Source organism: Eurypyga helias, unplaced genomic scaffold (genome assembly GCF_000690775.1).
Source record: "Eurypyga helias isolate BGI_N326 unplaced genomic scaffold, ASM69077v1 scaffold181, whole genome shotgun sequence".
Lineage (NCBI taxonomy): Eukaryota > Metazoa > Chordata > Aves > Eurypygiformes > Eurypygidae > Eurypyga > Eurypyga helias.
Window position 1 is genome coordinate 1 of NW_010231232.1, and position 16,615 is coordinate 16,615.

Consider the following 16,615-nt stretch of genomic DNA (forward strand, 5'->3'; position numbering starts at 1 on the left):
GCCTTGCGCTGTAGAGTCTCATTTAGTTATGTTGAGAGAGGAAATGAAAAACCCACCACCCAACAACCCGCAGCTTTGAAATAAAATGCTCCAACAGTGTCTGGCTCTCTGCGCCTGTGTGTTTTGTCCGTGACGGACCCCTCGCCTCCGCCCCACCGGCCTGCCGGTGCACTGGCCTCCCCTGCTCAGCGGGGCGACCCCCGGCTGAGCCCTGGGGTGGCCAGACCCTCCCTCGGTGATTGCTTCGGCCTCTGTCGTTGGTCTGACCTGGGGGACACCCCAGGTCAGATGCTGCCACCGCCATGACACGCGTCCTGTGTGCCACAGAAGGGTGGCAGGGCCTGGGCCAGGCCTTGCTGTGGCAGCCAGGGCCCCAGGGCTCTGACCTGTATATGGCACCATCAGCTTCAAAAAGGCCTTTCTTCGCTTTATCTTCCTTCTTGCAGGGCCCTGTCACAGCCTCTCTGGAGTCTGAGGTCCCTCTCAGCCTGGGGCAGGGTCCTGCATGTAGCTGCAGGGGTGAAGACCTGGGGAGACCCATCATGGCTGACACGTTGTGACAGCATGGCTCAAAATGGTCTGGCCCTGGCACATTTGTCTTCTTGGTGGATTAACAGCAAGTATGGGGACATCCTCCCATGTTGCCCTCTGTGTGAGCTGCACAGCTTTGGTGGTAGTAACGGTATTTCTTCCAGCAGTGGCTGTGTGGGGAATGTCCTGCACTGGAATGACTTGATATGACCACCAGCACATGACTCTATCATTGGGTGAACCAAACTGCTGGGTATGACTTCCCCCTGGATTTACTGGAAAAAAACAGAAGCCAAAAAACCGATAATTAATTTTTTTCCCTTTCTTTCTCCCTCTGTATCAAACTGAAACAAATTCTGTGATTGTGGCCTGCTGCAAGCTTCTGTGTCTGGACCTGTTCACCTTGGGTGATGGCTGCTAAAAGCATGGGGTGTCAGAGATGCATCTGAGGAATTTGCCTCCCCAGCAACTGTGCTTGCCTGGGGCACACAGATGTAAAGTACACTGGTTTTCTGGAAAAAGATGACATTTCTGCCAGTAGTGCAACATCTGGTCACCCTAGGAGAGAATCAGCCTGCTGCCTCCCTCTCGCGCTGTGTTGTTGTTGGATGAGGAACTGAAAAAGGTCATTTGAAGTCATTTCAGAGTTGCATTTGAAATGCAGGACTGATGAGCCAGAGAAAGTGTACAGATTTGATGGAGGAAGGGAGTGGAGATGTTTGCGCGTTCTTCCCCATCTTAGGAGGGAGCTCACTCGGAGATGGAGTAATGTTGCTGTTGTCTTGCACCACTGATTATTTGTATGGAGTAGGTTGTTTCAAATGTAGGCAAAAATGTTTTATTCAGTTGTAGTTTGGACTAAACCATTCATAGCTTGAGTACTGTTAATGAAGTCTACAAAAATGTATTTGGAGAAGCACACAGTAGTTTTAGAATAGCAAAACTAGACACATTGCCCCACAAGCTGGCCTAGCTTGTGTTGATCCCATGTTGAAGGATGAGCCATTGCTAAGCAAAAGAGTGGACAAAGCCTGATCTTGTGAGTTGGAGAGCACTCCTGCACAGGACTTACATTACTCTGCATTCAGAAATGTGTATTAAACAAAATACCTAGTTTAGAGGGATCAGGTTTCTATGAGAAACTTTTCCTAGCTCTGGAGTTTTGTAGTATGAGTCTTGAGTAGGAAATGCAGTGAGAAATAGCAGTGCGGAAAATGGAACTTCAAAGCTAGGAGTACCTTAGGACTTGCTCTGATGGGAACTGCTTGCATAGAGTTTTTTTTTAGTGTGTTTTTTGTTTGCACTGTACTGGTCGTCTTTCTGCACTGTTTTAATTTTGTGCTTCGATTTTTGCGTCATCTTGTAAATTGTATGTTGGATCTTATTTCCTTTAGTTCTGGTATCATTACAATTTGAGTCCTTTCTGCTGAACTGACTTCGTCCTGTGGATGTTTATCCTTTAGTCTGTTTTTCAAACTTTCAGATCACATCACAAAGCTCTTGACCATCAGTCAGTCTGGTCTCCCTCTCTTCTTTTTTTTTTTTTTCTTTTCTTTTTTTTTTGGTTCCTCTGTTTCTGTCTGTGGTGCTCACAAGAAATTCAGTTTGAATTTTCTTTCCCTGAGGTGTGGGTAGGCATGGTGTGATGAAAAAGTGAGAGGAGGATAAGGGAGAGGGCCATTTGATGTGGTAAATATTGTTGATACGGAGTGGGAAGATACCATGAAAGCACAGGGAAGGAAAAGCCTAGTTCTGTTTTTCAGCCTTCCTTCAGCTTTTATTTTTCAGCCTCCCATGGGAGTAGATCTGGTGTTTATCCGATACCGCTGTGCATAGATTCCTAAATCTTCCAGGATGAAACTGGTTCTTCGTCAGTATCGCAGCTGGTCTGCGAGTCCTTTGTGAGAGCCATGCTCTGTTGCTGTTGGCAAGTCAGTGAGCTGCTGCAGTAACGCTGTTAGAGCTTTTCTACAAGACACAGCAATGCAGGGATTTCTAGCTGGACAATCACTGTAGCAGTAAAGGGGGTAAAACCAACATATAGTCTAAATGCATTCATGGCATTTCGCTGGGGAAGTTGTTTGTTTACCCTAGACAAGGAAGCAATTCTGTTTTGATGGTCAGCATTTTTGCTCTTACACAGTGAAATTCTTGTTTTATTTTGCAATCTTTCTGACGTCTCTCCCTCAGTTTACACTTCTTGTGCACGATGCTATATTTTATGCTCTAAGTTGTTTCTTGCCTTTTTAGTCCAGCACTGCAAGACTCCAGTGCATTCCCTGTGTGTCCTCGTGTCAAGATTTCTTTCACAGTACTATTTCCACCTGTGATCACAAAGATACAGAGGGAAATCTATGTCCTTTTGCTAGATAAGAAATATGTTTAGTCATAGTTAGTAATATTATGGTAGTTGTGGTTAAGCCAAGAGATTAGTATGCAAATAACCTGTTACAATTGTGAGGCAATGCTGTGCTGATGTCATGGCTTGTGTAGCATGTTGCGTTTCCTAATGCAGAGGGATTTTCAAAGGCACAGGAAGGGAATGAAGAAATCATTGGTTCTGTGTGACTCCACTGAGCCTGTGAAGGTGCTGACTTTTCAGTGTTTTTGGAACTGGTTCAGACCTGGAAATGTCTGTTTTCTTGACTGGAGGTAGGGAATGTGGCCATCACTGTGCCGATCGTGGGACCTTTGTGTAACGCAGAAAAAAGTTTTGTCAGATGAAAAATCTGTCTCTGGGACATGCTATACAGTAAGTGACAAATAATTGCAGCACAGCAATTACAGAGGATTAGAAAGTTTCTCATATAATATAGCTTGAGTTGGGTACAACAATTTTCATTGACTGAATGGTTTAGACATGATCCGAGGTAGCTGAAACTTTTGAAGTTAACCACCTTTTCACCTTTGGAACTGGTTGGCGGGACCTTTATTTTCTTACCTTTTGACCTCTGATTTCTATCTTTTGAGAAACTAGCTGTTGGTCTCCCAGTTCCTAAAGAGAGGACAATGTAGATTAATGTGTGAAATTGACATTTGTATATACATGAAGGTGACTGTAACTCCTCATTTTTCCTACTGCTAATTAGAAGCAAGGGTATATGTGCGTGTACCAACACACATACATATAGATGCACAAACATGTTTACAATTTGGTAAATATTCGTGCATGCAGTCTGAGTATATATATATGCAATTAGTTTTAGTTACATACACCTTTATATGTATAGGTATATATATTTAAATGATTTTTTTTCAAAATACACTTACAAGCTATATATCTTGTATTTTGAAGAAATTTCATATACATGCATAGAATACAAAGAAAAAGGCAGACCTACAGGTGGCATTGTGTTGTGACTGGCAATGAATATCTAACAAGGCTGAGAAGCTGCTCTTTACTACATTGTTAGGCTGTAGCAATTGGCACACTGGCAATGCCCTGACTTCAAAGGAACTTGGCTGGGGTTGTGATCTAATTAGCTGTGTCAAATCCACGCCATATATGAAGAAAATAGGAAAGGAGGAGTTTTGGCCTCTTCCAGCCTCAGCAGGGTTTATTGCAGTGAGAGGAAGGCTGGGCTTATTCTTCAGATTCTGCGGCCTGTATGTTATTTTAACATGGGCTAACATGTTATTTCACATGGTAATTACAGTGAGTCTTTTCCGGTGGTGGCAATACAGATTTTGTTTGACATGGGGATTGTGGATGGCAGCTACTTCCTAGTTATATCACTTTTTTCCTGGTTCTGGATTTAAATTGCTTGATTTTCTGATTACATTTTACTTCTGTCTTGTTAAGATATTCGTTGGGATCATTTAGCAGTCACATTGTGTAATCTGTAAAAAGCCATAGACTTTTGTCCATCAGGTCTGTATTACCTGTTAATTAATACAAATTAGTATAAGACATACATAGCATGAGAAAGGTGCCTTGCTCTGTATTTTTTGTTTCAGAAAATATAGTTATTACACACGTATGTAACACAAGGAGTAGCAGTGAATTAAGTATATTTTTCCTGATTTTTTTTTTTCTTTTGTGGTGCATAAGATAGGATATCTGATCAAGGAAGTTATCATAGTTCTAAGAGCAGTGGAAATTAACACTCTATAAACATTATTGTCATACAGCAAGATATTTTTTTACTACTCTGGAGGGGGGAAGGGGAGCTGCACATTTCTGTGCATCAACAGTGGGATCACTGTATGAAATCAATACTATAATATCATGGCATATTACGATCATGATCCTGTAACTTGACAAGTCGGTGAGAGGTTTGGCACAGATTTTGGTGGACACAGGATCAGACTGATCAGCAGTGTCACTACACTGTAAGCAAATTTGCAACTTCACTTACACAAGTAGCCGACATCAAATCTTCTTGCTTGAGTGAAGCTGCACTCACACAGAAGCCTTTTTAGGGTGGAATTTTAAGATTTGTCCTTGTTATGGGACAAACTCCCACCACAATCACGGGTGTTTTGTTCCTAGAAGTCTGGTCTGGTTCCATACTGCAGATATATTATTTTTCCACTAGTGAATTCCCTTCTGGAAGAAGAATTTTAATAAGCTGCAGTGACACTTGCCCTGTTTGATAACCACAATAAGGTTTTTATCATCTAAAAGTTTTGCTGTACTTCAGACTGACTTACTGCTCTCAGTCATATGACCATGGATTGGTCTTCACCCCACAGCCAGTTTCACATGAGTGAAATCTGACCTATGTGAAGGTCAATGGATTTTTTTTGAGATTCTCTTTGAGTGTCAAAAGCTCACAGGCCATCTGGAAGACATTTTGATGACTTTGGATCCAAACTGGCTTTTTTTCACTCAGGCGAGGTTCCTTTTTGGATTTTAATGGGAAAAGTATGCAGTGCTGGAGTTTGATAAGCCAGCTATAGGTTGAGAATGGATTTAAAGTGCAGCAGTGAAGACTGGGGTTAGATGTCAGGAATAACTTTACGATGATAAAGGGACTGAGGCACTGGAATAATTTCTGTAGGAAGCTGGCAGTCTTGCCAGCAGTGGAGGTCTTGAAGAATGATCTGAGCAAACATGTCAGGAATGACATGTCAGGAATGATCATGTCTTGGCCATGGGATGGACGAGGGAACTTTCTGAGGTCCCCTGCGACGCTGTTGGTCTAAAAGGCCATGAACACCTGGATGAATGGATACGTCACTTATGTATCAGTGTACTATTCTTGTTACCTGCCAAAATCCAACATCTGAATTTTCACAAAACAGATTTGAATCCTTTAAAATGTTAAAGACTTCTCCTCACAGTCAGTTTTTTCAGTTTATCTGGAATCCGGTCATTTGGATATCAACAAGTTGGGCTGCTGCTGTCCTTCAGCAGTTAAAGCCTAAAGTCTCTGCTGCAACATGCCAATTTACTTGCAAGGTTGGTGGTGCTATTTTTTCCATGTACTGAATTTTTTTTTTAAAAGCATGCTCAGGTCAGTTGTCTCTGCCTTTGCATTAAATTTGTCCTGAGCCATTGCTACTGGAACAATATTTTATAATGATATTCTTATCACCTAAATGTATTTTGCTATTAACACGTGTTGCATGGTTTTGATACTAAGTAACTACCCTGCTGTCTGTAGCATCGTGATACTCATAAACTGAATGACAGATAAAGTGTGCATGCAGGTTAATGGTCTAATCTCACTGCCTGTGTATGGACAATAGGAAAAATAACATTTACTTCAATACTAGTGTACCTATTGTATCAGTATTACAAAGCCATATTATCCTATGGTTGGTAATGACAGTAAATTAAAAGGGAAAAAATGCCTACACAATTTGTTCCCTTTTTTTTTTTGAGCTCAATGTTTATTATTGCAATTGGATAGTGTTTTTTCATAAACATATATTCTAGCATTTATTTCTTTATCTGTTCTTTAAATTACATTCAAAATTAAAACAAATTCTGACATATGATGGAAGTCTTCTATGGAACGGACAATATCTCTTTATTAAAATGCCTGCAAAATGGTCTTACAAGTAGTTAAGGAAAGTATGGCTGAACCTAATCTTACTTTGTAGACCTATTTAAACAATAATATATAATACACCTACCATGCACTGACAGTGAGTCAGTAAAATACTGCATGAATAAGCATGACAATTTTACAAAGAGAATATCATTATAAAATATTTATGAAACGTCTTTGTGTAATGAACCTTGTACATGGAGGCTTTTGTCCATTGTGGGAAGCTAAAAAAATAATAATCAACATTTCATTTACATATGCATGATGCTGCAAAATAGCGTATGTAAACTATTTCTTTCTGTACTGTTCAGTTACTTCTGTCATCAGCTCCTACAAGTTTTATTTGTAGTCATTTTTTCAGATCACTGGTGCCCTCTTTACTGTTTTCTATAAACTCTGTAAAATAAATGTCCATAAATATACTTTGATGTTGTCTTTTCATAATTAACCATTGTGTTGTTTGGAACCATACTGGCATTTTGTGTTAAAATGCCACTACTAGTATGGGTACACCTGCTACAAAGGGAACATACAAACAACAGTTTACACCTTTGAAATTGTACAGCAATATCTGGTGTAAACAGGTAGAATCTTATTTTTGTGAACTTTTGCATCAGCTCAAATATTTTAGCAAATTGCAACCATCAGTAACCCTATTTATTATCCCCTTAGTTCCTGAGCCCTTTGCAGCCGTTTGCAAAGTATATCACTTTACTGGCTTTTAGGAACAAAGGGGTGGAGCTCTCTGTATTTTGAAATTAAACAATACATCAGTATATCATTATTACTGATATACATTTTATATGTATATTCATATCTAGACCGTAACAGAAATTCTTTTTTGAACATTAAACACCCAATCTTTACCTGTATTCTTTAATATATATTTTTTCTCTGCTATGTTTCTAGATGCAGTGTAATTAATAAGAAATATGGCCATGCAGAGACCTTAATAAAAAGCTGATCAATTCTTTGATGTCTAATTAAGAAGAGTATTGTGTTCTCAATGTCCTAAATGATCTCATGATATTGTAAGCAGGTTGTGATTTGGCATGCTTGTACGGATTGCACCCAGCATGTAAAAAAATTCCTTTAATTGTTATGTGAAATGTTTGCATATGTGGTGATTATCTGTGAACTCATTGTACATGTATCCAAATGTGTTTTCTATTGTGCTTGATTTTGCTGGCCATTCTTGAATGTCTTGGCAACTCAAGAAACATATGTTCTGTGCTGTCCTCTGTAATGCGTATACTCTTTGATGTTTTGTCATATTTTGTCAGCTTTTATTTTACTCTTTTTCCAACAACATATCTTTATATTTGTTGGAAACAAATTTATGCAAAGACAATTTTAGTAAGCTTTGCTCAACATTATTTATTCATTTGCCGAAGCTTGTTCAAACTATTAAACATCCACCTGGTATGAATCTTTTGCAGTTAATCCACCATCAGACTTGAATTTTACAATTATAGATGAACATAATGTTCAAATGTCATGGAAAAGGCCACCAGATGCAATAGTGGGTTACAGGATAACTGTGGTTCCAACAAATGGTGAGTTCTGTAGAATTTTGTTATGTCATTACATTTTTGGAAAACAGGTTTATTTTCAGTTACATCTAACTTAGGTGTGAGAGTAGCTATTAACATCTTCCTGAAGTTTGTGGTCAAGACTGGGTAGCAGCAAAGGGCATACAGGAAAGAGCAGTGATTGTTCCAAGTTAGAGTTTTTCTCACCATAGTGTTAACTCTTTGGGGACTGCAAGTGATAAGTTTTGGATGCCTTTCCTTTGCAAGGAGCAAAAAGGAGGTAGAATCATCACTCTGCACCTCTTCTATGCTTTGAAAGTTATAGTACTTCATTCAAGTACTTCTCCCAGGGGAAATATCACGTGTGTCAGGTATTGATGCAGTGACATCATATAACTTCCTGATAATGGCTGTATGAGACACACGTCATTCTATTTCACTTTGAGAAATAATTAGTGTAAAAGTGATATCAAATCAGAATTGGACCATGTTTTGTTAGACGATAGTACATTTTGTATGTACATTCGAAGTTTCTAATTTCCTTGAATTTATTAAACACTTCAGTGATTTTGTTCACTATTGAAAACAGGTTGGTTTGAAGTTTCATGTTTCAAAATTCATACTTCAGGATAAGAGAAAGTACATAGTTCTAAAAAGATAATTGGATTTTAGATAGATTATTCTTTGTTACATATTTTAATCAACTTTTCATTGATATAACTGGATTTAAAGGCTGTATTAATTATTTTATATATTTATTGCAGATGGGCCTACTAAAGAATTTACTCTTTCACCTAGTACTACCCAAACTGTCTTATCAGATCTTATACCTGATATAGAGTATGTTGTATCAATAGCTTCATATGATGAAAGAGAGGAGAGTCTACCTGTTTTTGGCCAACTGACAAGTAAGTACCTGCAATACAATTTGAAAACCAAGTAAGATAACTGAGTAGTCATTCTCAAAATTTGGCTTTGTTCCAGTTCCTCAACAAAATTGCTACATACCTAAACTGTGATCAGATGTAGCTGTCTGAAGAGCCTTTTCCCATTAAGCATAATTCCTAGTAGAAGCAGAGATAATCTGCAGGAAATAAGAGGAGACTAACTTGGATATATTGGTTCTGACAACCCCTATAGAATTCTTTGTGGGAGGCCACTGGTTCTTTTGAATCTGATGAAGTCAAGGGGAAGACTCTCATTGATCACAATAACAGATGAATCTGATGGGCTTCTTGTGTGTGTGGGGAAAAGAAAAAAAACCTAAGTACCTTCATTAAACAACAAAATGTGACACAATATATCTATATTTATAATAAAATATGAAATTTAGAATTTAATAATTTATATTTAATAATTAAATAACACATAAAATTAATTTACTTAAAATGTTAAGCACAGCAGACTATCTTCTATGGCACATTTTGTTGCATGTTTCACGCTTCTCAAACATCCATGGGAAAATGACTTATGATGAGTTCCCCTGTGTGTTAGAGAGGGGTAATATCGGTATTTCATCCAGGGATGTTGCAGTTAATTTTCAGGAAATTACCGTACAGGATGTACAAATACAGATGATTCTTGATTATTTGCCTTTTCTGTATTTTGTGTTGCCCTGAATGCTATGTTGTCACTTCTGTTAAGTGCAGGTGATGTATTCAAAACTTGCATTTAATGTTCTGAGGCTTGTCAGATTGGTGTCTCTCATTCTCTATATGTTTTTCCTTGATATTTACAAATTTAACCTGATTTCCTCCATTAATTCTCTCTTTGTGCAGTTCAGACAGGTGGTCCGGGGATACCAGAGGAAAAGAAGGTTGAGACTCAATTACAAAGTAAGGTGTTTTTTCTTTCTACTTATCTGACATTTTAGAGATAAGTGAGGTCTGGCTCTAGGCCCCCATAAAGTTAAACCATATTCCTGTTGTACCTAGCAATGAGGTTAACTTGAAAAATTGTCCAGAGTTAAGAGAACTTGGGAAGAGTCTGGGATGGAAAGAACTTAGCGCTGCATTGAAAGCGTAAGGTGCAAAGTTGGTACTGAAACTAGGAATTTCATGCAACTAACATGACCAAGTCCATGGGTGTCTTAGTCCTATTAACAAAAGACATTGTGGTGTGGTTAAAAGGCATTGCAGATGAACTTGGGCAGCTGTTATGGGGAGATAAAGATGCAAAGCCAAAGTGGTAACAAAATGAAATGTTCCTATAACATCGAACTATTGCAAAAATGTTTTGTATGCCAATTTTCATCTGCTGTGGCATAACAGATCTTGTGGAATAGCCTGAGAGGTGTCTGAAAAACTACTCAGTCTTAGACTTGTAGGTGACAATTCCCTTTTGGTAATGGCAGCTAGAAGGCCTCTATGGATGTTCACTTATGTAAATAATACTTCCCCACTAAGATATTCCAGATAAGAATATAAATCTATTAAATATCTGTTTGTTTTAGCTTTTACCCAAGTTTACTTTTTTTGCTTTTTACTACGTTTATGTCAGACATTTCTCATTGATTTGCAAGAATACAATTGCTCATTTGGTAACAGAGATTTTTACTCTTTTTGTGTTCCAGGATGCTCCATAAGTGCAATGACAGATTTAGTTTTCCTGGTAGATGGTTCATGGAGCGTAGGGAGAAATAACTTCATATATATTCTGGACTTCATGGTGGCCCTTGTATCAGCTTTTGACATTGGGGAAGAAAAGACGAGAGTTGGAGTTGTTCAGTACAGTTCCGATACAAGAACAGAGTTCAATTTAAATCAGTATTTCAGAAGAAGTGATCTTATTGATGCAATTAAAAGGATACCTTACAAAGGTGGCAACACAATGACAGGTACAGATTTCCCACATACATGTTCATTCAGCATTTCATTTTATAATTCAAATTTGTTTAAATCCTAATTCAAGCTTAATAAAACACTACTGGTGGTGTTATTTTTAGGTGAGGCTATTGATTACCTGGTACAGAACACCTTCACTGAGTCTGCTGGAGCAAGAAAAGGCTTTCCCAAAGTAGCAATTGTCATTACGGATGGAAAAGCTCAAGATGAAGTCGAAATTCCCGCAAGAGAGCTGCGCAACATAGGAGTTGAAGTTTTTTCTTTGGGTATGTTGAGCTTTTCTAGTTACTGAGAGATTAACATTCCTAGAGAAGTTAGTTATGTGTTTTGGATTCTATGTTTCAAGAATTTCGCTATGCCACTCTTTCAAGGTCATTTGTGCCCTCCAGAATGGAACATATCAGTTGTGCTAATTTGATAGTAATTCTGAAGCTCCTGTCTGATGATTAAGAGGACTGACAAACACTGGCCTTATTGAAGATACCACACTGTTTATAGCTTTGTGAAGATACCACACTCTATTAAAGCTTTACTCCAGGATGCTATGATACTTTTTGAATAAATTCACAGGTGTCTGTATTTTATGGCCACTTAACACAGTCTTGTCTATTGGAACTTCTAGGAATCAAAGCAGCAGATGCAAAAGAGCTCAAGCTAATTGCATCTCAGCCTTCACTGAAGCACGTGTTCAATGTGGCTAATTTTGATGGGATTGTGGATATTCAGAATGAAATTATCTTGCAAGTCTGTTCCGGTGTTGATGAACAACTAGGGGAACTGGTTAGTGGAGAAGAAGGTGAGATACTTTATATAAATATATTTATTGACTTCACTTTATTCTGATATGTATTTCAGGGGTTATCCTTACTTCCTTTGCTTTATTTCTGGAGTTTGATCTGTTGCCTCATTCAACAAGTGTGGAAAACAGGTCTGAGCTTTGTGCATTTAAATGCAAGAGAATAGAACATGTCATGCAGTAGATTTGGAATAGCTCCACTATTCCGTAGTTTCAAGGACAACACAATGGTGTGCAGTTATCAGAGTCTCATACAGTCAGTTTGGACACAGGCATCAGTTCTATGGAAAAATGTACTAAAGTGGAAAAAACTGCTTGGTGAAGGGGCAGAATATGTAATAGGTTAAGAATCAAGGAATGAAAATTGGAGAATACTGAGAAAACAGATGTCAAACTGTATCACTGCAGCTTTCTGGCCCTTCCTGCAAGATTCTAGGTAACTATTCTTTGACTAAAATGGCAGAAAAGAGGACTCCACTGTTGAAGTGCTCTGCTCAGGTCTGCATTTCTTCACACTCTCTGCTGTTTTTCTGTGGGTGTAGCTTTCACTTCTGTTTGAAACAGTATTAAAGCAAGACAGAATTTCTCCTGCAAATTCTACTACACTGGGAGGACCACAGATACAGTGTTCATATTTCTACCCTCTTACTGATGCCTCATTTGGACTGTCCTGTAATTCACTTACGTTTATACTAAAACAAAAGAGTGATTTTTAGTAAAGATTAAGCAAAAATAACGAAATTTATTCCAAAAATAAAAATGTGGAAGAAAATCTGTTTATAATTGTAATTAATATTTTGGGTTTGCTTTTGATTTCTTTCAGTGGTGGAGCCTCCTTCAAATCTAGTGGCCACTCAGATCTCCTCAAAATCTATTAGGATCACTTGGGATCCATCCACTAGCCAAATAACTGGCTATCGGCTGCAGTTCATTCCGATGATAGCAGGTGGAAAACAACATGTACTGAGTGTGGGTCCTCAGACTACTGCTCTGAATGTTAAAGATCTCTCTCCGGACACAGAGTATCAGATTAATGTTTATGCAATGAAAGGACTGACTCCCAGTGAGCCAGTAACGATAATGGAAAAAACACAACAAGTAAAAGTTCAAGTGGGTGAGTTAGGAGCTACTATGTTATTTTTACACAGTAGCCTTTTGTTGTTGAAACCTCTGATGCTTGTTTTAATATCATACCTTTATTATTTATGAGAAACATAAATGGTTTATTTCCTTTATAAGCAACCCGGCATGATACACGAACTGTAATGCTGTGGCTGTTGAAGATCAGTTTATAGTGGTGATTCTTTTTCTTTACAGAATGCTCACGTGGTGTGGATGTAAAAGCTGATGTTGTGTTTTTAGTGGATGGTTCCTACAGCATTGGTATCGCCAATTTTGTTAAAGTAAGAGCCTTTTTGGAAGTGTTAGTTAAAAGCTTTGAGATATCGCCTCGAAAAGTACAGATAAGTCTTGTCCAGTACAGCAGAGATCCCCATATGGAGTTTTCTTTGAACAGATACAACAGAGTGGAAGATATAATTCAGGCTATTAACACCTTCCCCTACAGAGGTGGATCTACCAACACAGGGAAAGCGATGACATATGTGAGGGAGAAAGTATTTGTTACCAGCAAAGGATCAAGACCAAATGTGCCGAGAGTCATGATTCTTATTACTGATGGAAAATCGTCAGATGCTTTTAAAGAACCTGCAATAAAGCTGAGGGATGCAGATGTAGAAATATTTGCAGTTGGTGTGAAGGATGCAGTGCGGACAGAGTTAGAAGCAATCGCATCACCTCCTGAAGTAGAAGATTTTGATGCTTTTCAAAGAATATCATTTGAACTTACACAATCTGTCTGCCTACGGATTGAGCAGGAACTGGCTGCTATAAGGAAAAAATGTAAGTAACTGCTGTTACTTAAAGAAATGTAGAAAATGCAATGAAAAAAGATATGAACCAATGTTTTGTGCTCATAGTTACCTAAAGAACCGAAACTGATGCAATTGTCCATATACAAATGATAGTATTAATAACTAGGGATTTGGTTCTTACTTTCCATCATATTAAAAGCAATGGGGGAAATTAATGGAAAAATGGATATGAAAAAATTATTGGAGAAATAAATTTTTTCTTCCCCTCCGAGATACCTAGAAAACTATTAAAGTTCATGTCTATCTAGAATGACCTTAGTGGATGTACTCTGCTTTTACAGTCAATGTCTTGAGTAAAAGAGTTACTAGGAACATTCTTCTTTAGCTGTCCAAAATGAGGTAACTAGTCTAGTCTAAACTTTTCTTTTAGAATGTCAAAGACAATGAAGCAATGCTGACATCTCCAGAGGGTGATCTGATTAATTTTTAGGGTGAAATGGGCTGATATAAGAAAATTTGAGACAGCAGATGCTAGGTGATATTAATCTCAATCTAACTGTAAAGACTTAAATGAAGTAACACATGAAATTCTTCACATGCATCCAAATTTAGTGAGCTTGCGTAATGTATATTTAAAAGATTTCTAAATGACCAGCTTTTGGTCAGCTAAAGTTACTTACAATTAGTTGTGCCCTCAGTGTCCTTGCCTATGTTGAGTACAACAATAACATTGAATAGTCCCTAGTATTGAAAGCCCCGCTTTCTTTAAAAGTAAGCCTTTTGTTTCAGGATAGCTTTGAGGAACAAACCAGCAAAGCAGCCTTTGTTTTAGAGGGCTCAAGCAATCTTAACATTCCCACTTTTAGGCTGACTAGGCCAACCAAAACAAGCCCAGGATGTCAGGTTTGTGTTTGTGCCTCATGTCAAGTTCCTTGTTTCCCCTGTGACTCCATTCCTGAAAAAATACTGGAGTTTATTTTGTTCTATTTCTAATCTAGATCTGCAAAAACCCAAGGATTCTTAGTTCCCATTGAGGACCTAATTTTATTGCTGCTCATGGGACATACGAAAGAGGGAACACGACTTGATTATCAGATTCTAACTTTTCATAAGTGCATTCTTTTAGATGTACTGTTCTCATTTGATCTAGAAATCACTGAGTTGGTGCTTCTACTCATTCTCATAGGATTTGAGACAACCTAGATACAATCTTCATGAAATTTGATAGCTATAACAAGTATAGAAAACATACTGTTACATGTGCCATAAAATATCTGCTCAGTTAGAATAAATTAAGTTATTGAGGGAAATTTTTCATTTATTTTAGAGATTTTGTGTTAAGAATATTCTAGCAGGTATCCCTCATCGGTCTTTTTTTATTTCCATACAGCTTACGTGCCTGCAAAGAACATGGTCTTTTCTGATGTAACATCTGACAGTTTCAAAGTGAGCTGGTCTCCAGCTGGATCTGAGGTTTTGTCGTATCTCATTAAATATAAAGTCGCGGTCGGTGGAGATGAATTCATTGTGTCAGTACCAGCTTCAAGTACTAGCTCAGTTCTCATCAACTTGCTCCCTGAAACGACTTATGCAGTCAGTGTGATTTCTGAATATGAAGATGGTGATGGCCCTCCCTTGGATGGAGAGGAAACCACCTTAGAAGGTAGGCTTCCCGTTATTCTCAAACACAAAAATCATATGTTTACAAAAAATGTGCTTAATTGAGATAATGGGTGTATGTGGAACAGCCAGCTATGGCTGAGAACCTGTACTGGTATGCAGCATGAGAATAGACATGATTGTATCTCAATGCATTTAGTAAAGATATAAAATTCCCATAATAGAACAACTTTAAGTTGTTAAGACTGTATTTTATTTTCCCTGGAAGTTGGATGGATGCTGTGTTTCTCTGCAGTGGCCTATTTTCGAATAAAGTGGTGTGTTGTCAATGACAAATTCATTGGCGTGTATTAATCTTAATATACACTTAAGGTGGACTAGATGATTGTTGTAGGACCCTTCCAACTGAACTATGTTATTCTATTTAATAATTAAGACTCTGATGCTGAAATATATGTTGACTTTAATACATTTAAAGTCAAGCATGTACTTATGTAATTTGCTGTGTCCACATCTAATCTACATTAACAGAAATTCTGGTTTATATACCATAGGCTTAAATGGGGATGAGTTTTTGGCCAGCTGTTTCTATTCAGAACTTCATGGTTCTGATCCAGTAACTCTTACTGATTCAAAACTTCCACTGATGTCAGTGTGTGTTTGTGATCCATGGCTGTAAATTTAAGCATGGTAGCTATACTTTTTCTTGATACAGTTGCCATGATGCATTTCCACTGATTTAAAAGATGACATTAAATTGATTTTCTATTCCAGTAGTTGAACACTCTAATCTAAATCATGGTTTTTAAAATATTGACCCACTCTTTTTCATTATTCCGCGCTGTCATTTGTGACCTTTGGTGACGTAAATGGTTCCTAGGGAGTAAAAGGAACAGCATGGAAATTTGTTAATTGTTCTTTCCTCTTAGGACTGATAGAAATACACATTTACAAAATAGCTTAGTTGGATGTTAAGTTTGGAAGATACAGGTTTTACTGTTGGAGTGCGTATTTCCATGACTGCACTGGTCAATGTTTTGGCCACACATAAATTTCCCTTAGGAAAACAGACAAACTCTTGGCTGATAGAATATGTAGCTTGTGAGCATAAGGGTCAGGAGTAGGAATAGCTTTAATAAAAAATAATCAGTGTTCCCACGTTGTAACTGATGCTGCCTTAAATAACTGTCAGCATCTTGATCTGATGAAATCCCAACGTGGCTGAGAAGACAAGAGTTGTTCTGCAAACTTTAGCAGCTGTCCATGCAGATCTAGCTAACAGTTTGGGCCAGACAGCTTTCTTGGCAGCTAACCTTGGTTTCAGGCTTAAAAGAATTTGTAATTAGGTATTGTGTTTCTGATTAGTAGAAAATAAGTTCATTTCTTTAAAGCTAGAGTTATTAATTGCTCCACTCTTAAC

General features: G+C 38.0%; 1 protein-coding gene across 1 annotated transcript in view; it reads left to right on the plus strand.

The window, feature by feature from the left end:
* Nucleotides 1–564: 564 nt before the first annotated feature.
* COL12A1 (collagen, type XII, alpha 1) overlaps nt 565–16,615 on the plus strand; it is a gene marked incomplete at its 3' end in the record, with an annotated part of 62,514 nt that continues 46,463 nt past the window's right edge. Inside the window, exons 1-10 of the mRNA XM_010160959.1 lie at nt 565–682; nt 7,970–8,086; nt 8,827–8,970; nt 9,841–9,897; nt 10,635–10,898; nt 11,007–11,171; nt 11,528–11,701; nt 12,525–12,815; nt 13,019–13,603; nt 14,966–15,238. Coding sequence (XP_010159261.1) covers nt 565–682; nt 7,970–8,086; nt 8,827–8,970; nt 9,841–9,897; nt 10,635–10,898; nt 11,007–11,171; nt 11,528–11,701; nt 12,525–12,815; nt 13,019–13,603; nt 14,966–15,238 — 2,188 coding nt within the window. The remainder of the gene's footprint in view (nt 683–7,969; nt 8,087–8,826; nt 8,971–9,840; nt 9,898–10,634; nt 10,899–11,006; nt 11,172–11,527; nt 11,702–12,524; nt 12,816–13,018; nt 13,604–14,965; nt 15,239–16,615) is intronic.